This window comes from Myotis nattereri (assembly GCF_964212035.1).
Source record: "Myotis nattereri genome assembly, chromosome: 6".
Taxonomy (NCBI): Eukaryota; Metazoa; Chordata; class Mammalia; order Chiroptera; family Vespertilionidae; genus Myotis; species Myotis nattereri.
Window position 1 is genome coordinate 43663126 of NC_138081.1, and position 26669 is coordinate 43689794.

Here is a 26669-nt window from a genome sequence, read left to right on the forward strand (position 1 = left end):
TATTAATTTACTAAAAAATAATAATAGTAATTTTTACTCCAAAGTGACTTTGTCTGTGTCCATGGATTATGCATATACGCATATAAGTCCTTTGGTTAAAAAACCAAGTGCTCATACTTGTATATAAAGATTTCTGGTACCAAGAATTAACCAATTAGCTTTATTATGCAACATGACCAATAAGATGCAACTATATTATATGATCTATATATTTATGGTTCAAGACAGGGCATTCACACTGGATGGCTATTGTTGTGTTGGCTGTTGACATTTTTTTCATTTGACAATCTAAGACAAAAGAGGTCAGTGCCCCTGACTAACTAGTCAGGTAGTGCATGTTTTAAAAAAATTTTCATTGAATTTACTAGGGTAACATTGGTTGATACAATTACAGCGGGGCCTTGACTTACGAGTGTCCCGACTAACGAGTTTTTTGAGATAGCAGCTGTCTCTCAGCTGATTTTTTGCATTGAGTTGATAGAGTAATTTGAGTTAATGAGCTCCTTAACGAGCTTGGTCTCAGAACGAATTAAACTCGTAAGTCAAGGCCCCACTGTATATAGGTTTCAGGTGTACAATTCTATAATACAACATTTGTATATTGTATTGTGTGTTCACCATCCCAAGTCAAGTCTCCTTCCATCACCATTTATCCTGACTAGATCCTCTTCTACCTCCCCACACCTTCTTTCCCTCTGTAATCACCATACTGTCGTCTGTGTCCGTGAGGTTATTTTTGTTTTGTTTTATTTGGTTTGTTTTTCTTAATCCTTTCATCTGACAGCTGTCAGTTTGTTCTCTAGGTATTGCATGTTTTAAAAATTCTTGTGGCATACCAGTTGTAAATTGCTGATCTAGAGTCTAAACCAGCCGTGGGCAAACTACGGCCCGCGTGCCGGATCCGGCCCGTTTGAAATGAGTAAAACTAGACCGTACCCTTTTATGTAATGATGTTTACTTTGAATTTATATTAGTTCACACAAACACTCCATCCATGCTTTTGTTCCGGCCCTCCGGTCCAGTTTAAGAACCCATTTGCCCACCCCTGGTAAACCCATTATGATATTAATAATATTAACTTATTCATTTTAACCAATTTCAGAGAATATCTTATGTATAAAGGTAAAATTGTATAATGATTCAACCTATTCAGGATATAAAAAGATGAAAACAGATGAGAAAGAAAATAAAAATTCTCAGTAGGTGTCTATAAGACACTATTATGTGTTACACAAGATTAAGTTATACTTTTAGACAAATCTGATACCTTCAGTCTGTTTAGCAGATAAAATATGTTATTACAAGTAACTTTCTAATGTAACTAAATTAAGATTTGATATATATTAAATAAACATTTGTATATACTATTTGGTATGTACATACACCTTTGAAAATTTATAGGAAGAGACCTTCAATATTGCATTTATTCTTGTTTAACCTCCTCCCCTCCTTCACTCCCTCTCCTCCTGCCCATTGTTCTATAATTGTCATATTTTATGGAGGAATGGCATTAAGTAAATGATAGATAAGTATTCTCATATACATGAAATGTTAATATGGAGAAGGAAATCTCTCCATACCACTTTTGGTATAGTTTTTCTGGGTTCAATAATTTTTTTGCATTTTGTATTTCTAAATTTTCTCAACAACTTCCCCTGTGCCTGCAGCTGCGGAGACTCACATCCAGCCACAGGCAGACCTTTCTTTGTTCTGTAATTCTTTGGCTGAACCAGTGCTTACATTTTCAGCCTCAAGTGACTTTCAATTTTATGTATAAGGACACAGAACATTAAGCAAGATCCTATGAAGAGATTAGGCCATTTGCATCAAATGTATTCAAACTTAAAAACACAAGTATATAAATTTAGGTAATTTTGATTAACTATCACAGCTGAGTCTATCAACTCTTGAGGACTATGAAATATCCAAAGCAAAAATGATTACTTAAACATTTAGTGTGCCTACGATGTGCAATGCTAAAATGTTGTTATTGCTCAGAGAGCTTTTTCCTCCTTTAAGGATTTAAGAACTACTGATGAGTCAAATTCCCCAATCTAGAGATGAGATAAAAATTTAATTATTGAGGACATTGATGCCATCCCAAATAAGAGAGATAAACAATGCAGTAGCTCCTTGCCAACATTTCATCAATTCTAGTCATAAGCATTTAAGGACATAATATTAAAGAAGTGGGGCATCAAAGTCTGGTTTGTGCAGCGGCATCACTTTGTGTCATGTTGACCTTTTCTAGTTCATTTTGGATTTATTTCCAAAATAAAAGTGTTAGATATCTGTGACTCAATCCTTATTTTGTTTTAAAGACCTTCTCAAATATTTGAAGGGAAGAAGGCCCTGGTCAACATATCAGTTAAATATACAGAAAGTCACAAAAAATGTATACACACAATGTCTGTAAATTCTATTACATGTTGAAAATAAAATGTATTTTAATAGACATTGCCATTATAATCATTCAAAGTGTGTAAACATTTTTTGAAACACCCTATACAGGGTGGGGCAAAAGTAGGTATACAGTTGTCCACATGGAAAATAATACAATAATCTATCTATATATATAAAAGCCTAAGTGACTGTTACAACCAGTCAACCGAACAACTAGTCGACCAGTCGCTATGCTGTGCACTGACCACCAGAGGGCAGACACTCAATGCAGGTGTTGCCCCCCTGTGGTCAGTGTGCTCCCACAGCCAACCTTGCGTGGTTCTTATCCCTGGTCGGCCAGCAGGCCCCAAGACCCTGATCAGGACTGGGCAAGGGACCCCACCTGTGTATGAATTCATGCACCAGGCCTCTAGTTAATAAATAATAATACAAAAAATAAATAGATAATACAAGAATAAACTCTGTTTCGCATACTCACAACTGTAAACCTAATTTTGCCCCACCCTGTATATTAATACAAAGATAGCATAAATAAGTCATTTTGGAGAAACAGTAAAGGACTGAAGCTTTGAGGACTCCTGCCCCAGCCTGGCTGGATGTCAGAATGCTGCCCAGATACTCCACCCACGGCGTCAAAACCCAAACCCAGGGTTAGCAAAGCAAAAATAAGACTGTGGTTTGCATACTGTGTGCTTCAGTGTTTCAGAATAGCTAGTTAGAAGTTATTTTAATAAGCATCTAGAATCAAGCTTTTTCCTTTTTAACTTTTATGTTTTAACCTTAGATAATTCCAAATCATGAGGAAAATTATCAACAAAACATTACCAAGTTTATTTTGTTTTATTGAAGAAGAGGATTTTTATAACAACATTCTAGAATATGGTTCTTATCCCTTCTAACCTGTTCATTATTTTTTTTCAATCTTGCTTGCATAATTTTTAAAAGTTAAGTGGTAAGCTCCGTTGATATCCTCAGCTTCCCTATAATGAATCAAATTTGATAATTAAAATATCAGTTATGCTTTTGCTTTACCTGGGTTGCTTTATAACACTGCTCTGCAGTACATTCTGCTTTGCTGGTTGGATTACTCAAAGCAAAAATAATAGGCCGTTCATTGAAGGCAGCCATGTTTTTGAGGATTTGTTCCGAGAATGCCCCACTAATTGCGGCAGCTCCTAAAATAGAAATGAGAAACCAGTGAATAGGACTATCATTGGTTAATGAATCCAAGAAGCCCATGCCCAAGCAACAATGAAAAGTCAGGGCATTTTCTAACAGATGCTAAACAACTTTAGTATCAAAGTGACAAAAAAGATAAGTTTATTAATGTCAATAGCCTTTAGGGTTATAAATCTACAAGTGTCTAAAAAATCACAACTATAACATTTGACTCGTAATACATTGAGCTGGTGCCTAATCACTAGGAATTTTGATTACAGGTATTTATAAAAGGACATTCAAATGTGTCCAATATGACCCTGGCCCGGTAGTTCAGTTGGTTAGGCAGTGGTCGGCAAACTTATTAGTCAATAGAGCCAAATATCAACAGTACAACGATTGAAATTTCTTTTGAGAGCCAAATTTTTTAAACTTAAACTATATAGGTAGGTACATTGTTATTAACTTAATTAGGGTGCTCCTAAAGCTTAGGAAGAGCCACACTCAAGGGGCCAAAGAGCCGCATGTGGCTCGCGGGCCGCAGTTTGCCGATCACTGGTAGGGCATCGTCCCAATATGCCAAGGTTGCGGGTTTGATCCCCAGTCAGGGCACATACAAGAATCAAACAATTAACACATAAATAAGTGGAACAAGACATCTCTCTTTCTCTCTCTCTCAAATCAATAAGTAAAAAATTTAAAAAATTTGTACAATATGTATTATCTCTCTATAAGAAATACATGAGTATATTTCAGTCTCTAGGGCTATCAAGTAATTGTGTTTTATAAACCAAGGCTAACATTTAAGACAATCATCCAATTTAATTAAAAACTGAGGTATGATGTGTTTCAAGTTTAACAGAGAATGAAGCAATTAGCATAATGGAAATGAAAAAAAAAGGCAATTCCTGATAGACGATATTTTATAAAAAACAACAATAACGGCTTCCTACAGTTGCAGGCATGGAGTATTTGTTTTTATTATGGTTATCAATATTATTCTCAATATTGTCATCTGCTTCATAAGAGCTTCTAGGAATGGAGTATGATACAAAGTAAGGGCTGACATCATATACACACAAAATAAGAGATTAAGTTTCATGGCTTTCTTTGCGTTTTTTTCAACCACATTAACCTTGGCCATAATAAACATTTCACAGTGCACATGCCATGTTAAACTACTGTGCTAAGTGCTATGAGCAATACAAAGATACGTGAAATATGGTCCCTGTCTTCAAGGAGGGTCCAGTTCAGTGTTTCTCAACTCTGGCAATACTAACAGTGTGGGTTGGATAATTCCTTGTTGTGGGAGGCTTTCCTGTGCATTCCTAGTCTCTACTTACTAGATGTCAGTAGCCCTGACCCCACCCTCATCTCCTCCCAGCTGATGCAACCAAAAGTATCTCCAGGCATTGTCAAATGTTTCCATGGGGGCCAGCTCCATCCCATTGAGAGCCACTGTCTATGGGAGCAATCAAGCTTGGAAAAGTGCTGAATGTGCCAGGTACTAACAGGCTGACAGAGTTGGCAGAGGGGGCTGCACACTTCAACCTGGATCAGTAAGGTTAAGAAGACAGCATGAATTTACAAATCTAGGTGTCCATGGGGTGCCGTTGCTTCGGTGAATGTATAATTTTGTTTGTCAATTCCAAAGGTTAGAATTTCAAAAAACTCAACTATGCCTCATAAATCAGTAGTTAAGAAAAGGAATCAGGTGAAAATGGGGTCAGTTGGCGTTTATGTGAGGGAGGGAAAAGTTTACCTATGAGAGCAGTTGGTTTTATTTCTTGAACAATGTCTGCTAGGTTTTTCATTTCTTCATGTTCATGAGCAAATTCCTCTTTTTCTTTTGTTAAGGCAGCACGCCCCTAAATAAAGCAAAGAGAAAGAAATGATAAATCTGCCAAACATATGGGAATCAAAAGAAATTTCAGAATATTACCCATATTGCCAGTATTTATGCTTAACATTTTTATGTTACAGCTATTCTTAAACTCTCTTCTCCAATGATCAGAGTATCATTTCACTCATTCTTTTAAGAAATATTTATGTCTCCGACAATATTCTGGCAATGGGGATATAACAGTGAACTAAATAAAGTCTTTCCCTTTTTTATCTAGTATTTAATATTAAAATTCCTAATCCTACAGACATCTGTGAGAAACTGACAATAACAAATGGTAATGCAAAATGTCATTTAAATAAAGATACTGTTACTAAACATTATTTGTTTTAATACAGCAGTGTCTCAGAATGTAGATCTGGCTTTATCTGTAGCACTACCAATTTATATACCATTGATTAAGAATGGAACTGATGCCATATTTATACCATAGTTTCATTTTCTGAATAAGTCTTAGCTTTATATGTGTTTATTTGCAATGTTTTGATTATGAATGTGCCATGTCTTGTCTATAAAACATCTAATTATAATATTCCAGTTGCAAATATGTAAGATGTTGATTATATAATAAACCCCTGCCTAACTTTATTTATTTTTCTTTATTAAGGTATTACACATGTGTCCTTATCCCCCCCATTGCCCCCTATCCCTCTACTCATGCCCTCACCCCCCTGGTGCCAACCCCTGCCTAACTTTTTATGGTACTTTATGACTTACAAGTTGTTTTCACATATCTCATTTGATCCCCTCAACAATTTTAGAAAGTAGAACAAGTATAATTAGAGTTATTTTGCAAAGAAAATAGAGGCTTTAAATGTTAAACAACTTGCCTAAGGGAGGTAATGGAATTCAGCCTTTCTAATAATACACACAAGTATAGCTTTGGAGAAAAAGGTTTACAAGCAGTATATAACAGATCATTTGCAAATTGTTAATCCTAAAGATAGTACACTTTTCTTGCTTAAAAAGGTTATCATTTTATTTGTGTGTTTTTTTAAAATAATATATGTGAATTATAGATAGCTTGAAACTTGTTTCATCTGTAAAATAAGGACAGTAAGAACCCTCATCAGATTGTTTGTGGATTACATTAAATGACATATCTAGAGCATTTGGGACTGTACCTGATTTTTTAAAAATATGTTTTATTAATTTTTCACAGAGAGGAAGGGAGAGGGATAGAGAGTTAGAAACAGCAATGAGAGTTGGCCTGTAGGTCAAATCCCCGCCAGTGATACCTACAACAATCAAGGCTTAACTACAATAAGACTGCGCATAAAGACCACTAGGGGTTGCACCAAGAAAGCATAAAAAATGCAGAGACAAAGAAACAGGACGCAGATGCCAGAAATGGAAGATATAGAGCTTAAAACCACACTTTTAAGGTCTTTCAATAATTTTCTAAAAACTGCCGATAAATGTAGTGAGATCCTCAAGAAATCTAATGAGACCCTCGAAGTTGTGATAAAGAACCAACTAGAAATTAAGCATACACTGACTGAAATAAAGAATATTATACAGACACCCAACAGCAGGCCAGAGGAGCGCAAGAATCAAGGCAAAGAATTAAAATGTGAAGAAGCAAAAAACACCCAACTGGAAAAGCAAAATGAAAAAAGAATATGAAAATAGTGTAAGGAGCCTCTGGGACAGCTTCAAGCGTACCAACATCAGAATTATAGGGGTGCCAGGTGATGAGAGAGAGCAAGATATTGAAAACCTACTTGAAGAAATAATGACAGAAAACTTCCCCTACCTGGTGAAAGAAATAGACTTACAGGTCCAAGAAGCGCAGAGAACCCCAAACAAAAGGAATCCAAAGAGGACCACACCAAGACACATCATAATTAAAATGCCAAGGGCAAAAGACAAAGAGAGAATCTTAAAAGCAGCAAGAGAAAGAAACTCAGTTACCTACAAGGGAATACCCATACGACTGTCAGCTGATTTCTCAACAGAAACTTTGCAGGCCAGAAGGGAGTGGCAAGAAATATTCAAAGTGATGAAGTGCAAGAACCTACAACCAAGATTACTTTATCCAGCAAACCTATCATTCAGAATTGAAGGTCAGATAAAGAGCTTCACAGATAAGGAAAAGCAAAAGGAGTTCATCACCACCAAACCAGTATTATATGAAATGCTGAAAGGTATCCTTTAAGAAGAGGAAGAGGAAGAGGAAGAAAAAGGTAAAGATACAAATTATGAACAACAAATATACATCTATCAACAAGTGAATCTAAGAATCAAGTGAATAAATAATCTGATGAACAGAATGAACTGGTGATTATAATAGAATCAGGGACATAGAAAGGGAATGGACTGACTATTCTTGGGGGGGAAGGGGTGTGGGAGATGCGGGAAGAGACTGGACAAAAATTGTGCACCTATGGATGAGGACAGTGGGTGGGGAGTGAGGGCGGGGGGTGGGGCGGGAACTGGGAGGAGGGGAGTTATGGGGGAGAAAAAAGAGGAACAAATGTAATAATCTGAACAATAAAGATTTAATTAAAAAAAATAATTTTATGGTTGGGTCACAACATGAGGAACTGTATTTAAAGGGCCAGAAGGCTGAGAACCACTGTCCTAGATTATCAAGCCCAGCATCTGTCCAGGAAATTCACAGGTCTCACCATTTTCTTATTGGGAGAAGAGGCAACTTTCAACACAGTTTTTGGAGCCCTTGAAGGTCATTGGCTGAGTATGTCTTGGTTAAGTTCTCCATTTTGCAGTTGAGGAAACTGAGGATCGGTTTGGGTTCACAGTGCTTGTTAATCATAAAATTTAACCACCAGTTTAAATGGTATTAAGTAATCAAAAATAAAGAAAAATCTAGTCTATCAAAAAAAAAAAAAAAAGAAACATCAATGAGAAAGAAACATCGATCAGCTGCCTCCTTCACACCCACTACTGGGGATGTGCCCACAACCAAGGTACATGCCCTTGACCGGAATCGAACCTGGGACCCTTCAGTCCGCAGGCTGATGCTCTATCCACTGAGCCAAACCAGTTAGGGCTGTGCCTGATTTTTAACAGGAGTTGAATGTTAGTTATAATTAAAATTATTGTGAATAGGAAATAATTCTAGTGTTTATAATTTTGGTACATTTTCTTGTAGTCTACTGTAAAGTTCTATTTCTCTAGCACCGTTTTCTATTATGAGCATGACATTAAAGCAAACAGCTTCCTAAGAACAGAATTCACCATTAGTCATTTCTGGGTTCTATAAGATTATTATCTCAGCTTTTCTTTCTTACACAACAAAATATACTACATCTGAGACATTGTGAAAAATAATCTCATTTAACACTAACTAAAAAAGATATATAAGACACAGAAGCAACCTAAGAGTCCATTGATGGACTAATGGACAAGGGAAATATGGTATCTACTATGGAATATTACTGTCATGAAAAAAAAAATGCCATTTGTGACAACATGTATGGACCTTGAGGGTATTATGCTAATTGAAACAAGTCAGACAGAAAAATACTGTATGATCTCACTTATAAGTGGAATCTTAAAAAAATAGAACTAAACTAAAAAGACAAACAAACAAAAAAACTCCACTGCCCTAGCTGGTTTGGCTCAGTGGAAAGAGTGTCAGTTTGCAGACTGAAGGGTCCCAAGTTTGATTCCAGTCAAGGGCACATCTCCAGTAAGGGGCATGCAGGGGGCAGCTGATGGGTGATTCTCTTTCATCATTGATGTTTCTCTCTCTCTTTCCCCCTCTCCCTTCCTCTCTGAAATAAAAAAAAAATGTATTTTACAAATAAAAAAAATAAAACCCTCTAATTCATAGATACAGAGAACAGATTGGTGGTTGCCAAAGGTGGGGGGTAGGGAATGGGCAAAATGGGTAAAGGGTGTAAAAAACTACAAACTTTCAATTATGAAATAATTAAGTCCTGGGAATACAATGTATAAATAGCACCATTACTATAGTTAATAATACCGTATTGTACACTTGAAAGTTGCTAAAAGAATAAACAAAAGTTCTCACCATAAGAAAAAATTATTAACTGTGTGGTGATGGATGTTAGCCACATTACTGTGATGATCTTCTAACAATATAAACAAATAATGAAGCATTATGTTGTACACCTGAAACTAATATAATGACATATGTCAATTATATCTCAGTTTTTAAAAATATTTTTTAATTCATTCAGAGTAAAATTTGAAGCTTCTTGTTTCATATTTATTCCAGGAGAGAACATTCTAGTTTCTAGTAATACTAAGTTGAATTTCATTAGTCCATATTCTGTTCATCATACTTATTACAAAAAATATAGTCAAGTAGGATTTATCCCAGGGATGCAAGGATGGTACAATATCTGCAAATCAATAAAAGTGATACAACACATAAATAAATTGAAAGAAAAAAACCACATAGTCATATCAATTGATGCAGAAAAAGCATTTGACAAAATCCAACACCCATTTTTGATAAAAACTCTCAGCACGGTGGGAATAGAAGGATCATACCTCAACATAATAAAAGCCATATATGACAAACCCACAGCCAACATCATACTCAATGGATAAAAACTAATACCATTTCTCTTAGGCACAGGAACAAGACAGGGATGCCCACTCTCACCACTCCTGTTCGACATAGTACTGGAAATATTAGCCATTGCAATTAGACAAGAAGAAATAAAAGGCAGCCAAATTGGAAAACAGGAAGTAAAACTGTCCTTATTTGCAGACGACATGATATTATACATACAAAACCCTAGAGACTCCATCAAAAAACTACTAGACTTAATACATGAATTTGGCAATGTAGCAGGATATAAAATTAACACCAAGAAATCTATGGCATTTCTATACACCAATAATGAACTTACAGAAAGAGAGACTAAAAAAACAATCACATTTACCATCGCACCAAAAAAATTAAGCTACCTAGGAATAAACTTAACTAAAGAGGTAAAAGACCTCTACTCAGAAAACTACAAGATGTTGAAAAAAGAGAGGAAGACATAAACAGATGGAAGAACATACCATGTTCATGGATTGGTAGAATCAACATCATTAAAATGTCCATACTACCCAAAGCAATCTATAAATTCAATGCACTTCCCATTAAAATACCAACGGCATATTTCACAGACCTAAAATGAACTCTCCAAAAATTCATCTGAAATAAAAAAAGACCCAGATAGCTGCAGCGATCCTGAGAAAGAAGAAAAAAGTAGGTGGGATCTCAATACCAGATATCAAGCTGTATTACAAAGCCACTGTTCTCAAAACTGCATGGTACTGGCACAAGAACAGACATATAGATCAATGGAATAGCATAGAGAGCCCAGAAATCGGCCTGAACGAATATGCTCAATTAATATTTGACAAAGGAGGCAAGAACATACAATGGAGTCAAGATAGTCTCTTCAATAAATGGTGTTGGGAAAATGGGACAGATACATGCAAAAAAATGAAACTAGACACCAACTTACACCATACACAAAAATAAACTCAAAATGGATAAAGGACTTAAATGTAAGACAGAAAACCATAAAAATACTAGAAGAATCCAAAGGCAACAAAATCTCAGACATATGCCAAAGCAATTTCTTCACCGATATAGCTCCTAGGGCATTGGAAACTAAAGAGAAAATAAACAAATGAGACTACATCAAAATAAAAAGCTTCTGCAAAGCAAAAGAAACCATCAACAAAACAACAAGAAAGCCCACGGCATGGGAGAACATATTTGCCAATGTTATCACCGATAAGGGTTTAATCTCCAACATTTATAGGGAACTCATACAACTTACCAAAAGGAAGACAAACAATCCAATCAAAAAATGGGCAAAGGACCTAAATAGACACTTTTCAAAAGAGGACATTCAGAAAGCCAAGAGACATATGAAACATGCTCAAAGTCACTAATCATCTGAGAAATACAAATCAAAACAGCAATGAGGTCCCATCTCACACCTGTCAGAATGGCTATCATCAACAAATCAACAAACGACAAGTGCTGGTGAGGATGCAGAGAAAACGGAACACTCGTGCACTGCTGGTGGGAATGCAGACTGGTGCAGCTACTGTGGAGAACAGTATGGAGTTTCCTCAAAAAGTTAAAAATGGAACTCCCATTTGACCCCGTGATCTCACTTCTAGGAATATATCCCAAGAAAACTGAAACACCAATCAGAAAGGATATATGCAACCCTATGTTCATAGCAGCACAATTCACCATAGCTAAGATCTGGAAACAGCCTAAGTGCCCATCAGTAGATGAATCGATTAGAAAACAGTGGTACATCTACACGATGGAATACTATGCTGCTGTAAAAAAGAAGGAATTTTTACCATTTGCAACAGCATGGATGGAACTGGAGAGCATTATGCTAAGTGAAATAAGTCAGTCAATGAAGGAAAAATACCACATGATCTCACTCATTTATGGATAATAAAGACCATTATAAACTTATGAACAAAAATAGATACAGAGGCAGAGCAGCCTCGAACAGACTGTCAAACTACAGCGGGAAGGCCGGGGAGGGTTGGGGGGCCGAGGGGAGGGTAAGAGATCAACCAAAGGACTTGTATGCATGCATAAGCATAACCAATGGACATAAGACACTGGGGGGTAGGGGAGGCCGGGGAATTGTCAAGGGTGGGGAAAAAAGGAGACATATGTAATACCCTTTGTAATACTGTAAGCAATAAAACAATATATATATATATATATATATATATATATATATATATATATAGTCAAAAGAATCATACAAATTCAGTTCCCACTTTCATCTGGAAGCATCACCTTAACCCATCTATTATCACAGCCTTTTTAGAATTAGTCATAAGTCTAACAACAAAGAGTTATGGAAAGATGATCTGATTTTATGAGTAAACACTATATATTCTCAAACAGTTCTTTTGAATTATTACAAGGAAATTTTACAATAATGGAATCTTACAATTATCACTAAATTGCAGTATTGGAGGTACCCCCATACTCGCCTGGTGTCCCCATCCCTCACCTTTCTTAGCTTCACTACTGGGAAATCTATTTCACTTACATATCTCAATCACAAATTAATTAAGTATCATCCTAAGATATGGCTAGACTTAACGATAATCTATTAGTCACAAATAAGAAAACAGAAGTATTTGGGTTGCTATAAAATTCCCCCCAGATATTTTGATAATTCAGACTCTGATTTAGGCCCCAAATCCTCTTCACCCTTTTCTGTGCCAGTGTTCTTTGTAATGTACTTCATAGTTCCTTTCACCCAACGCAGAGTACGCTTTCCTGCCCCTTTGTCTTTGGATGTAAACATGTGGCTTGCTTTGATCAATAAAATATGAGCTGAAATGAAAGAGAGCCAGTTCCAAGCTTAGGCCTTAGGGGGAACTGTTGGTACTACTTGCTCTCTTGTGCCTTTGCCATCCTTTTAAAAAGTGCATAACCTGCTTGCTTGCTGGTCCAAGGAGGATGACAGCTTTGTGAAGCAGACCCGGACCCAACTTGCAGCTTAGAGTCACCCAGCCAACATCCTCAGAGCTACCCTATCTGACTGACAGGTGTGTGAGAAATAAGTAATTATCACTGTATGTCACTGAGATGCTGTGACTCTTGATAACACAATATCTAACAGATACAGGGGGAGACTTTTATTTTGGTTTTATATTCCACCAATTGTTTTACTCAGTGTTGTTCCTATCTGTTGCTTTGGGAAGAAGAGGTCCCTTTCTCTGAGATAATTTGAAAAAAAGGATGCTTTTGCAATCTATGTGCTACCTCAATGCCCTTATTACTGCTTAGATACTTGGCAAAAAAAAAAAATAGTCCTGCAATATTAGAAAGAAAAGAGAAAGTCTGGTCATGATTAGGAATATCAATTTGGAACCATTTGAAAGGGACAGTATTTAAATTATTTCTGAACTATTTCTGGAAGTAGTATATGCTAAAATTCATGACTATTTTCATTCTCATAACAATGAAATTTCTAAGACAGGTACTAAATAAAGTTGTGGCTTGGGAAGACATATTTCCTGGGAATAATAACTTTCAACTTCCTGCATTCTAAACTAAACATGACATATTTTCCCCCCAAAAATGCATATAGTCAATTGCATGTGTAAAGGCAGGAAACTAGACTAACATCTATCTGAGGCTCTACATGGCAAATGCTACAGGATTGCAAATTGCTTCTAGCATGACTTCCTGTGCACTTGAGGCTAAAGGGCTAAACTATAGTCCCCAGACTCTCTTGCAGCTATGGTTTCTGTTTTAAACATAGTGGTCACCAAGCTGATGTACCTTCACAGGACCTTGAAGGAGAAATGAGCATCATGAAGTGGTGGCCACATGGCTCTTCTGGAAGCTTGTGGTGGTGATGTTTGTTTGTTTGTTTGTTTGTTTTCAGGCAGGTGTGGCAGTCTTTAGTGTCTAGTCCATCACAAACAGGGTGCTAAGTAATGGTTGTAAGCAGGTACTATACTGGACACTTTCCTGTTTATGGTAGAGACATTGAATCTTGAGTGAGAAGCAAGAGTAGCTCCCTTGCTAATGTGAAGATTTGTATGAGAAGAACTACTCAAAGTTAAGCCTGGTTCTTACTTCTTCAAAGGTTTAGAGAAGTTTTTAAGGACAAGAGAACTTGTGTAATGTGTGCTAGGTTCTCTAACAGAGATAATTTTTCACCTACTCCAAACTAGCTTTAGTCATCCAATGCAATGTTATACAATCTTGATGGCTGCTAAGAAAAGTCATATCTCTCAGAGAAGACTGGATGAATTGCAGGCTTTGCCTATTGGTCTTTTTGGATTATAGTCTGAACTAGAGGCCTGGTGCATGAAATTCGTGCATGGGGGTGGGGGGAGTGTCCCTCAGCCCAGCCTGCACCCTCTCCAATCTGGGACCTCTCAGGGTTGCTACAGAATTCCCCCCCAGATATTTTGATAATTCAGACTCTGATTTAGGCCCCAATTCCTCTTCATCCCTTTTCTGTGTCAATGTTCTTTTTAATGTACTTCATAGTTCCTTTGACAAAAGGCAGAGTACACTTTCCTGCCCGCAGGGATTGGGCCTAAACGGGCAATCAGACATCCCTCTCACAATCTGGGACTGCTGGCTCCCAACTGCTCGCCTGCCTGCCCGCCTTATTGCCCCTAACTGCATTTGCCTGCCAGTCTGATTGCCCCCTAACTCCTTCCCTGCCAGCCTGATTGACGCCTCACTGCTCCCCTGCCATCCTGATCATTCACAACTGCCTTCCCCTGCCAGCCTGATCACTCACAACTGCCTTCCCCTGCTGGCCTGACTGCCCACAACTGCCTTCCCCTGCCACAACCTGCCTCCTCTGCTGGGCCCCACCTCTGCTGTGTGCGTGGCCATCTTGTGACGATGTTAGGGCATGATGCATGAGGGCGTGATGACCACCTAGGGTATTATTAGTATAGATATGTCATATTACTTTTATGGCCAAACAGTGAAACCTTTTTTCATGCTGTGGCAGAGAACTCTAATTGTCCATCAATTCACCCTCCACTTTTTGAAAATGAAATGTTTATTTTATTGTGATAAAACACTTAATATGAAATTTACTCTCTTAATAAATGTTTAAATGTACAACCTCTCTTTGTATTTGGTTTTCATTCTCTCCTTTTTAATAAGATTTCCCAGTTTTAGCCAACCATATGGCTACTCAGGTGGAAACTATATTTCTTAGCTCCTTTCAGCCTGGAGTGGGATGAGGCTGAGACTAGCTCATTGCCAAAAGGACAGAGTGTAAGTTATGTGAGCAACTTCTGTGAGGAAGGAGGCACAGTCCCCCATTCCATTCCCACACTCTGAAATATAATGAAAAATATTTAATGTGGGTCAAACCCCTAAGTTTCCCTGGAATGCGAAGCAAATCATAAAGAAGATAGATAAACAGTGTCTGAAAATAAAAGATGTATGCTGTAATCATGAGTGTCTGACTTTGTCAATAATAGTAATGGCACTGACAGTTCCTACCCACTGAAGCCAGCACTTGGACAGAAGATGCATCTAGTGAGAAACATAAATTACTCACAGCCTCACCCCCAAAGTTTCGATTCTTGGTGGTGACTTAGGAACCCTGAGAGAATTCTGAAAGAAGGCCAGGAATCGTGAAATAGTGATACTTGCATAACTGATGGGCTTTGCATGCCAAAAAGAAAAATCAAAAGACAAAATAAAGGTCCCCTAAGTATTTTCTATACCATTTCCAAACTGGATGTGACTATCTGGTTTAGATTTAAAAACTTTTGGAATGTGACCTTCTCTGAATCTAGCAAGCTTACGGCAATTGCCTTTACCTTTGGATTTCTGTTTTATGGACCAATGGCTCATTTTTCTCCTGTTTTCAAAATCTAATTTGGAATCCATATTCTTTATGCCAATCACTTAAGTTGGATATAAGATATAGAAGATTTATTTTCCCTTCATTCTTCCTTTCCAGGATCCTTTTCAGCTCAGCATTTTGCTCTCTTCTGGTAAAGTGCTTGTGAGCACTTATCTCAGAAATCCAAAATTCTAGAGTTTCTTTTTTTTTTTTAAAGTCTCCAGTTACAACAGATGTATTATGGATAGCTGGGAATTCCTTTTGAAAGTTATTACTTTTTAAGTTCCCCTCTCCCCTCATTTTTTTGGTGCTGATTCTTAGTACAGGGTAGAAGACACAATATAAGGAATGATTTCCTTTATCAAAAGCACATACCTCTGGGTAAGGGTGAGAAGGATAGGTGACAAAGAGTGTCAAGATTTTGGCTTAGCATTCCATGATCCAGGGTACGTATAAAAAAATCAATTATAGATTGCCTACACACACACACACACACACACACACACACACACACACGCATGAAAAGAACTCTTCCACGAGTGCCTACCTTGAATCCACTCCTGCTTATGCAATAGGCCCCATTTTACTGGCCTATTTTTGCTGCCATGCCATTAGTGTATTGAGTTGAATCTGACCCTTCTTTGGATCTGCAGAGGGGCCTTCCCAGAGCACTGTCAGTAACACTTCACTACAGGACTTTCAGTGAAGGTGCGTTAAAGACCTCAGAGCTGTGTTTCATCATCTCAGGACAGACTTTAAAAAGATAAATGATGCGGCAAAAGTATTTTCCATGCTAGAGCATAACAAGGGCTGCAGAATGGTCATAATTTAAGATAAAAGTAGTTGACACCATCAATATTTAATACTGTTAAAATCAATATCCATAATTTCCTAACTGTCTAAAAGACTCACACTCATAATCTTTTGTCTCTGCTCTTTTTAATAAATATGTATACACGGATCATACCCTATATGAACAAGAAAAGAGAGAATAAAAATCAAGTCAGATACTTTTCATCAAGCTTCACAGTCTCTTAGGAGATAGAATTTTTTTTAAACCACAGTGTATGAAATGTATTAACCATCATTCAAGATGGTAGTAGGATCACGGGCTGAAACTCTGATGATATCTTAGAAGAAAGGAAACCTTTTTCCATACAGCATGGACGTACAGATGAAGCTCTCAGGAAGGAAATAACTGTACTGTCAAAACTACCCTTACAACATATACAATGCCTTAATTCACTATCTCTTTTCATAGGAACCAAACATTTCACTATAAAGCAAAAAAATAAATAAATTAATTAATTAACTCAAAACAATTACTTAAAAGAGAACAAAATGAAACTAAAGTAAAAAAAATCTATAGTCCTATATTGAGTTTTCTGTCTCAGCAGTGATTTGGTTCATTGGTGAAAGCAGGAACGTATTTACTGACGGAATACATGAAGTCTGGACTGGTTTAAGGGGTGGCTCCTGTCCCCTCTGAAAGTGCCCCAGATTATCATTATGAAATGCAAGTATCAGTCATGCTGGCATGCTCCCTTTTCATTCTGTCACTGTATTTATTCTCTCTCTAATTTTTATTTTGGACGGATTTCTTTTAAACCAACTCTCAGCTTCTTTATATTAAAGTCCATTAATATTACCTGGCTAAATAGATATGTCAATATTTCTTGCTTTGAAATACTAACCTAATGTATTTAAATATTATCAGTGACCATATAATCCATTTCAATCAACTTTATTGCTATTGATGAATTATTTAAAATATTGATATTTATAGCATAAACTCATTCCACTGTACATGTGGATAGGAGGTAAATGATAGACAATGCTATAGATATGATGTTGAAAATGAAGAGAGAAAACATGTCAGGATAATACTTATCTAGTCTGATGATGCTATAACTCCATAAATGAGCTAACCTTACAGTTTACTAGTTTTGGTTTTATGTCTTTAAAGAGTTAAGGAGCCCTGACCGGTTTGGCTCAGTGGATAGAGCATCAGCCTGCAGACTGAAAGGTCCCAGGTTCAATTCCGTTCAAGGGCATGTACCTTGGTTGCGGGCACATCCCCCCCAGTAGGAGATGTGCAGGAGGCAGCTGACCGATGTTTCTCTCTCATCGATGTTTCTAACTCTCTATCCCTCTCTCTTCCTCTCTGTGAAAAATCAATAAAATATTTTTTTTTAAAAAAAGAGTTAAGGAGTTTGACTAATAAAAATTTTTATTTAAAACTTTATGATATTTTTATAAAGTACAAACAATTACACTGCAAGTTAATAAAATTAGTAAAACGATTATTATTGGTTCTCAGGAGAGGTTGTAAAAATATTAAGGATAAAGTATAACAAACAAAAAAATCATGTAGGTTTGAAAAAAAATACTGATTTACTAGTTATTCTAAGATTTATTAGTTCCACACAAAAAATTAACATAATTTTGATTTTTAAAAACACAAAAGAAAAAGCAGTTAACTGAAGCTTCTTTTATTTCTTTTATACGAAATACTGCACAAGCTATTAAATATATAACAGCCTTTTAAATGTAACTTTATTTACCTTGGCAAGCGGAATATATGCAGTTCTTTATTTTGGCAAGCAAAAGCATGAAGTAAGAGTGACTGATTATGTCTAGCAACAACTTCACAGTTATTCCAAATATTATAATCCATGGAATTTGAACTCTCAGTTCAGTAAGTCTATGTTAAAATTATTTGAGATGCTAAAATCTATATATCTTATGAAGATTTCACATATAAAAAAGTCAGTAGAAATCACAAAACCACAATTATAGACTTTCACTGTTGTTTGGATTCTTGAATGTATTAGATCCTTAAGCACAGCATAACTTGTATAGCTTTTCCCATGGCTCCAACTATTTACATGCAGATGATCCCCAAATCTCCATCTCCAGGAGCCCAGACCCTCAACCTGAGCCTTATTCTTTTATCTCCAATTGCCAAGGGGACATCTCTGTCTAATGCCTTTACAGGCAGCTTAACCTTGCTATGTCCAAAACCGATCTCATTCTCTCTCCCTTAAGCTGGTCCATTCTTTATTCCTTTTCTACATATGGCTGCATCACTTCCAAGGACTCCTGTTAGATTCCTTCCTCTATTCTATCCTACTCCTCCCTCCATATTTAATCGGTTCCTATATATGCTAATGATGCTATTTCTTTCTTTTTTTTAATTGATTTTAGAGAGAGAGGAAGGGAATCAATCAGCGGTCTTCTACTGCATGAGACAATGCTCAACCAACTGAGCCACACAGGTCATGGACCTATTTCTTAAATTCTACTGCATCAAACTTTTTCACTCACCCCCAGAGTCACTGCTTTATTTCAGACCCAACTAATTTTTATCAGTATTATTGCAGCAGTTTTATAATGTGTTTCCTTCCCTCATTTTCACCTTATTTCAACCCACCCTCCACAATGCCATCAGAGTGACCAGAGGCAAATCTCCTCTGCATACGTTTCTTCAGTTGCGGGAAACTGCTGCCCTTCTGCCTGGAAGGCCATTCATTAATTAATTCATTTATTAACAAAATATTTACTATCAATTATAGACACTATGTAGAGCTTTGAAGATATAAAGAGATGAAAGACATGATCCCTATTTTTAATCAAGATCTGAAAGTGAACTTGCCCTTCTACTTCTTTTGCCTCAGTTTTGGATAGAAGAAGTTTAAGATGTCTATGGAAACTCCAGATAAACTCCTAATTCTTCCTTTCAAAGTTAGATGAAGAGACATCTTGTCTCGGAATCTTCCTCAGTATTCCTACTAAGCTCTTTAGTGAAGCTGGAAGTGACATCTATGTGCATCTCTGACATCAAGGACGTATTTCTATAACATTTCCATGTAGAATTGTAACTCCTGACTCATTTGAGTTTTCCCTACTGGGCTGTGGGCTTCCTGAGATGCAGGGCCTTTCTGTGTCCCCCAAGGCTAATATAATGCCTGATCCATAGGTGATTTCATCAGTAAATATTCTTTCATTGCCGGGAGCCGGTCCATCCTTGCTGTTTCAAGGGACCTGGCATATATGGCATACTGTTCTTAATATGTTTGCTCACCTTCTTGGCACTATGTGTTTTAACCAAGGTCACCTCACTGAGAAAGGTTGTTTCCCCAGGTAGGGATTTTCCCCTGATGTTAGGGAGGGTATAAAACCCCTTAACTAAGTGCCAGGCGGGTAATTAAACACTTTAACTACGAACAATCATGCTTAAGCTACATAATCTTTACTTCCTGGAATGGAGATAAGAAACGCCCTAACCTTTGGAATAGAGATTGATAGGATTGGAATCAACTGGTATAAATAAAGATGTAACAAGACAACAGGACACAGAACCTAGACACAGAACCTACACAGAACCTAGAGACAGAAGAACTTCGCTGGAGAGAACATGGCAAAAGATCCTGGACAGAAACTGGAGACAGAACCTAGAGACAGAACCTAGCGAGAGAACATGGCAAAAGATCCTGGACAGAAACTGGCCACAGAACCTAGAGACAGAACCTAGTGAGAGGACCTGGCTGAAGAACCTAGCGAGGGAACATGGCTACAGAACCTGGCTGGAGAACCTGGAGAACCTGGCTGGAGAACCTAACAAGAGAACATGGACACAGAACCTGGCCGGAGATCCTAACCAGAACTTTTCTGGAGACCCTGAACAGAACTTGGCTGGAGATCCAGACCAGAACTTGGCTGGAGATCCTGGCTAGATCTCCTGGCTAGGCTGCTGATCAACTGAACGCTGTCTCCGTGTCATTCCTTCTTTGCCGACTCCGTCCACACCTTTGGGGACCCCTGGACCTGCTGGGGTTGGACCCCAGCATTTCATGACTACAGTATTTTTCATTCGACCACAGTGTACAATTTTTATAGTTATACTAATTATTCAAAGAACAGCAATTTTTAAGCCAAGAAATTGAAAATTTTGTTATAAATTTTTATTTTAAACAATTAATTTGCAATTCTAGGAAATTAATAAAATGATTATTATTTGGTTCTCAGAAGATGCTGTCAAAGTGATTTCTATCTTGTTTCATTGCTTTATAGATTCTCATAAAAGAGATATATGTACTGCTATTTGTAATACCTTAAAGAATAACATTTTTTTAAACAAGTTATGCATATACTTTCTCTTCTGAGGTAAAATTTGTCTGTCTATACTGATTTTTTAAAAAAAACTTTTTTCTAGCTTTATCCCTCCCCCCTTTTATTGAACTTATTGTGGTGATACTCGTTAACAAAATTATACAGGTTTCAAGTGCATAATTATACAATACATCTGTTCACTCTATTGTGTGTTCACCACCCAAGTCAAGTCTCAATCCCTCACCATTTACACCCCCTTTACCTCCTCCACCCCAACCCTGAAATCACCATACTAATGTCTGTGTCCTTGAGTTTTTTCTCTTTTTTTCCTTTTTTGCTCAATCCCTCTACTCCATCCACCCAGCCTCCAGCCCAGATAGCTATCAACCTGCTCTCTAACTTTTCTAACTTTAAAGGAATACAATTACTAAGTAGAATTTAGAATATACAAAAAGACATAATATATAGAATATACAGAAATAAAAATGTTAGTTTTAAAGTAATATGTATTTGATGCATTTCCTTTTATGACTTTTATATGTAACTCAATTTTTAAACAAAATAGTTATATATAAGATGGTGTTTTACTTTTTTCACCTAATGTTATATTATAAATCCTTTAATGTTATTTATAAGTCTTTGAGAACAATTTTAAGCTTGTATGTTATACTCATGTGACTATTCCAAAATTTATTGCAAATTATTCTTTATTTAAGTACAACAGATCATTATTATAATTAATGTATGATGAAATGTATCACTATTATCCTATATAATCAAAGGCTAATATGCACATCGACCAAACAGCAGAACGACCAGTCTCTATGACATGCACTGACTACCAGGGGGTAGATGCTCAATGCAGGAGCTGTCCCCTGGTGGTCAGTGTGCTCCCACAGGGGGAGCACCGCTCAGCTAGAAGCCAGGCTCATGGCTGGCTAGTGCAGCAGCAGTGGTGGGAGCCTCTCCAGCCTCTGCGGCAGCACTAAGGATATCCGACTGATGGCTTAGGCCCAATCTCCATAGGGTCATCCCCTGTGGGCCCTGGACTGCGAGAGGGTGCAGTCCGGGCTGAGGGACACCCCCCTCTGAGTGCACAAATTTTGTGCACCGGGCCTCTAGTAAATAATATTGTGATAATATCTTCATAGAAAACATTATACACATCTCTAACTCTATGGGATAGAGTCTTAGAATGGAAATTATTGGCCTGGCCAGTGTTACTCAGTGGTTGAGCATCCACCCATGAACAGGAGGTCATAGTTAGGGCACATGCCTGGGTTACGGGCTCAATCCCCAGTGGGGGGCGTGCAGGAGGCAACCAATCAATGATTCTCTCTGATCATTGATGTTACTATCCCTCTCTCCCTCTCCCTCTAAAAACAAATTTAGAAAAAGAATGGAAATTATTAGATCAGAAGCATGAACTTTTAAAAGCTCATGATACATATAAAACAGTTTTCCAGAAAGTTTGTACACACATTCACATTTGCTTATATATTAAATTACCAAATACACCACTTATGTTTATTTTTAAAATTCATCTTCATGTGGAAATGGGATTTACATTGTTTTTTTCCAGTAGTTTAAGAAAGTATGATTGATGTGCCCAAATGGTAGAAGTAATAATGAATGATGTCTTACAACTTTGCAGCAACATGGTTACTTACCTAGTTTTATTTACTCCTACCATGACCCTATGAAGTGGGACTATTATCTCTATTAAAGCTAGGGAAACTGAACCTCAAGTAAGTTAACGTTAAAACAGGCCATTTATTAAAGCCCGCCACAGAAATTCCCATTCAAACACTAAGAATTTGGTTGAGAGAAAGCAGCAGGTAAAAGAGTAGCTATTTATTTATTTTTTCCTCCTTTCTTTCTATCTAGTATGCAATTAGACACATAGCCTTTAATAAAAGGAGTTACACCTAGGAGTTTCATCTGTATCAGTATCAAATTGCCTCACCTAGACACTTACCTCATTCAAGTGGACTGACCTGTAGAGCCTATTCACATCAATTCCCTGACAGATTCTCTAGCTGAGCCGTATTTTTCTTCTTTATTCAGAAGAGTATCAGTATTGCTGTACGACATGGTCATTCATAGATAAGGGCTACTCTTTTAACACAGTGTTGGGGGTGGCATAAATGAAAATAGTAGTAGTCTTTGGGATGGGCATCCAGAATGGCAGATAGATTTTTCTTCTGGTTAAAATGACAAATTCTTACCTTAACTATCAATCCTTTAGAGTCAACCATCCATATCTTTTTTATGGCTTTCTCCTTTGGTAAACCTTCTTTCTCCATGGCCATTACAATCAGGTTTGCAATCCCTAAGGCAGCCTGAGAAAAGGTTATAAAAACAAAAATTTTTTAAGTTGTTCCATATTATATCTTATCAGGTTACATTTCACTGCATTTTGTTCTTGTTAATAAGGAAGTGCAAAATGGCCCTGTCTGTTGGCCTAAAGAGCTATTCATTTGTACTGGGAGCAAAGTATTTTTGTCACATTTGGGTTAAAATGAACGACAATTATTCATTCTTATCACAACAGAACCACTATTATGTAGCTTCCTATTTAGCCACAAATAAACCAGTAATATCCTTGATTGTCAGTATCCTTAATCATGTTAATACAATTAAGATTCGCGCCAATAAGAAAATATTGAATTTAAAATAATGAACTAGTCAGCCTTGCTTATTGGACTGTGTATTGTTTCTTGTTGGGTTCAAGCTCCTCTAACTGAATTCGAAGAAGGAAGCCAGGTCATTTGGATGGAACTTAACCAATTAGGCAATAAAATGAAACACAGAGAAACTGTGTTCCCACGCATTTATTTACCCTCTTAATTTGGACCAAAAAAGCACTGTGAATTTTCTTGCAAGATTAAAGGAATGAACTTCTTTGGTATTTGATAGACTCTGTCATAATCTGTGAAATTTCCAAAACCTTATCAGGGACAACTGAGTGACAGTTTTGAGTCATCCAGCCATGAATACTTCTGTCCTACTGAGTGTCAAAAGCTGGCCTGTGCCACTCAACAAAATCCTTTGGAAATTCAAAAGAAGTTTACTAAAATGAAGTATAGCATGGTACAATCCACGGAAATAAAAAACTCAAATGTTAATGAACTCTTATTTGCCTTGATTTTTATTTCAATGTGAAAACAAATTTGTGATTTAGATTCTGAATATTTCACATTTATATCTTGGCACCTAAGTTCTAGATTTGTATATTTGTTTTAAGAACAAGTAAAATCAAAACCAACATAATATACACAATTTCTACCAGTGTAATGTATTTAGCCATAATCTTATTAAATTTGTAAATTTAAAGCTTCTTAAAATATATATGGTGCAGCCACAAAGCATTTCTCTGTTTATTACATTCTATAATTCTGAACAGATTTTGGCAGTTTTCTCACAAGAAGCTCAACTCAACTAACATTTTAATTTCTATTTTGCGGGTGAATTATTATTGCTAGCGTCTAGTTTTCTTTCAAATGACGAATTTATAGAAAAAGATAACAGAAAACAGAATAATTCTGTCTTGCTGCTATCTCCTTCCAAAAGTATAAGATATTTTGGCTCTTTTTTGTGAGAACAGTTGTAATGAACAATGAGTCTCTCCAATACCTTTTTCTTAAAAACTTGAATATAGTTATATGTGTAAACATTGAGTTGTGAGTGAAATTAAGAAAACTTTTGCCAAAAGCGGTTTGGCTCAGTGGATAGAGCGTCAGCCTGCGGACTGAAGGGTCCCGGGTTCGATTCCGGTCAAGGGCATGTACCTGGGTTGTGGGCACATCCCCAGTAGGGGGTGTGCAGGAGGCAGTTGATCGATGTTTCTCTCTCATTGATGTTTCTAACTCTATCTCTCTCCCTTCCTCTCTGTAAAAAATCAATAAAATATATTTAAAAAAAAAAAAAAGAAAGAAAACTTTTATGACACTGGAGGATATAAAAGTTAACATCAGGTAGCATACCTTAACTATTTCTTAAAGGCTTTTCTATATAGGCATACATTTGAAACTTTTGTTATTGCATGGCATCTTAAATATGCATTATAAAAACCTATGGCAACATCTGATAAACTTATCACTGTAAAACTGTGAAAAATATCTCTATACCGCTAAAGCCTCCTATGAAAAATTAATAGGCCTCAAAATGAATATAAAATTGTGACTCTTTCAATAAAACCTATATTTACAATATACTAGAAATTTGAAAGAATATCTCAAATTTCAAGTTAATGAATATTTAAAATGATTTCTATGTTCATTAGTTTAGGAGAACGTAAGTATTCTATAAGGCAGGTACCTCTCCAGCTCCTTGGAATAGTATTGTTTGATCAGACAGTTTGTTCTTGGTTATTCGAAGAGCTGCAAGGATACCTGCGACTGCAACAGATGCTGTTCCTAAAAGAAGTAACAAATGCCCTTGAGTAATCAATTCTCAAACAGATCCTGCCAATGTCTGAGCCTCCAATCTTTATTCACATCTTGAAATCATTATACAACAGTTTAAATGGTACAAAGAGGGAACCTGTGGTTGTCGGATTCCATCCTTGCATATGAGGTGAAAGTCTCAGGCAATTGACATCAATATTTTAATATATTTGTGAAACTCTGAAAAGAAGATTCTGTGACTTAATTTGGTGATGCAATAAATAAGAGCTTGGGATTTGGATTCTTATGTGTATTCCACCTCAACCTGTTTACTAGCTGAATTACTTTAGAAAAATTATTTTGTACATCTGTTTCCTTATCTGTAAAACAGTTTTACTATATGAGATAAAAGAATACTAAGTGTTATTAGATTCTTCTACCTAATTACTCTTAGGGCTCTAAAATCTATTACTGATCCCCTCTACCCAGAGTGGGCATATAGTAAGCGCTTATTGATAATGGTGTTGGTAATGATGTTTATGATACATTTGGAATTTAATGTTTTAATTTTCAATTTGAAAATTAACAGTTAATATCAATTTTAGCCCTAGCTGGTTTGGCTCAGTGGATAGAGCGCTGGCCTGTGGACTGAAGGGCCCCGGGTTTGATTCTGGACAAGGGCACATGCCCAGGTTGTGGGCTCGATCCCCAGTAGTGGGTGTGCAGGAGGCAGCCGATCAATGATTCTCTCTCATTACTGATGTTTCTATCTCTCTCTCCCCCTCCCTTCCTCTATGAAATTAATAAAAATATTTTTAATCAATTTTAAGATCAGATGTTGCAGCATTCTCTAATTGGCTTCCTACCTATAATCACTGGTGAATCCTAAAGGTGCTAGACAAAATTAATGTAAAATTTATTTAGAATTAAAACTGAGTTTTCTGCATGTTCATAGAAACTTCACCAGTTCTAATTCTATTTGCCATATAAGCTTTCACAGATCATAGAGCAGTTCTTTTGCTTTGAGCATAATTACGTAGCTCAACCTCTTTATGGCTCATGTCTGAAATAAATCTGTGCAGCTTCTTGCAGTATGTTCCAGCTGTGTCTACATTTCACTCCTCTAAAGCAGGGGTCCTCAAACTGCGGCCCGCCGAAAACATTTATCCGGCCCGCTGGGTGTTTTTGCCGCCGCTGCCTGTTGCTTAGCAGCCGCCTAGTTTTTTTTAAAACTATAGTCCGGCCCTCCAACGGTCTGAGGGACAGTGAACTGGCCCCCTGTTTAAAAAGTTTGAGGACCCCTGCTCTAAAGTAATGATTCTAGATAAAGCCTAGTTAAACTGTAAACACACTCATTGGTTAAAAACAAACAAT

The 26669-nt window shown here is 36.9% G+C and overlaps 1 protein-coding gene across 1 annotated transcript in view; it reads right to left on the bottom strand.

The window, feature by feature from the left end:
- Positions 1–26669, bottom strand: part of ME1 (malic enzyme 1) — a 156647-nt gene that overhangs the window by 10373 nt on the left and 119605 nt on the right. Inside the window, exons 8-11 of the mRNA XM_081094386.1 lie at positions 25228–25325; positions 23136–23249; positions 5324–5429; positions 3436–3578 (exon numbers count right to left, since the gene is read on the bottom strand). Coding sequence (XP_080950512.1) covers positions 3436–3578; positions 5324–5429; positions 23136–23249; positions 25228–25325 — 461 coding nt within the window. The remainder of the gene's footprint in view (positions 1–3435; positions 3579–5323; positions 5430–23135; positions 23250–25227; positions 25326–26669) is intronic.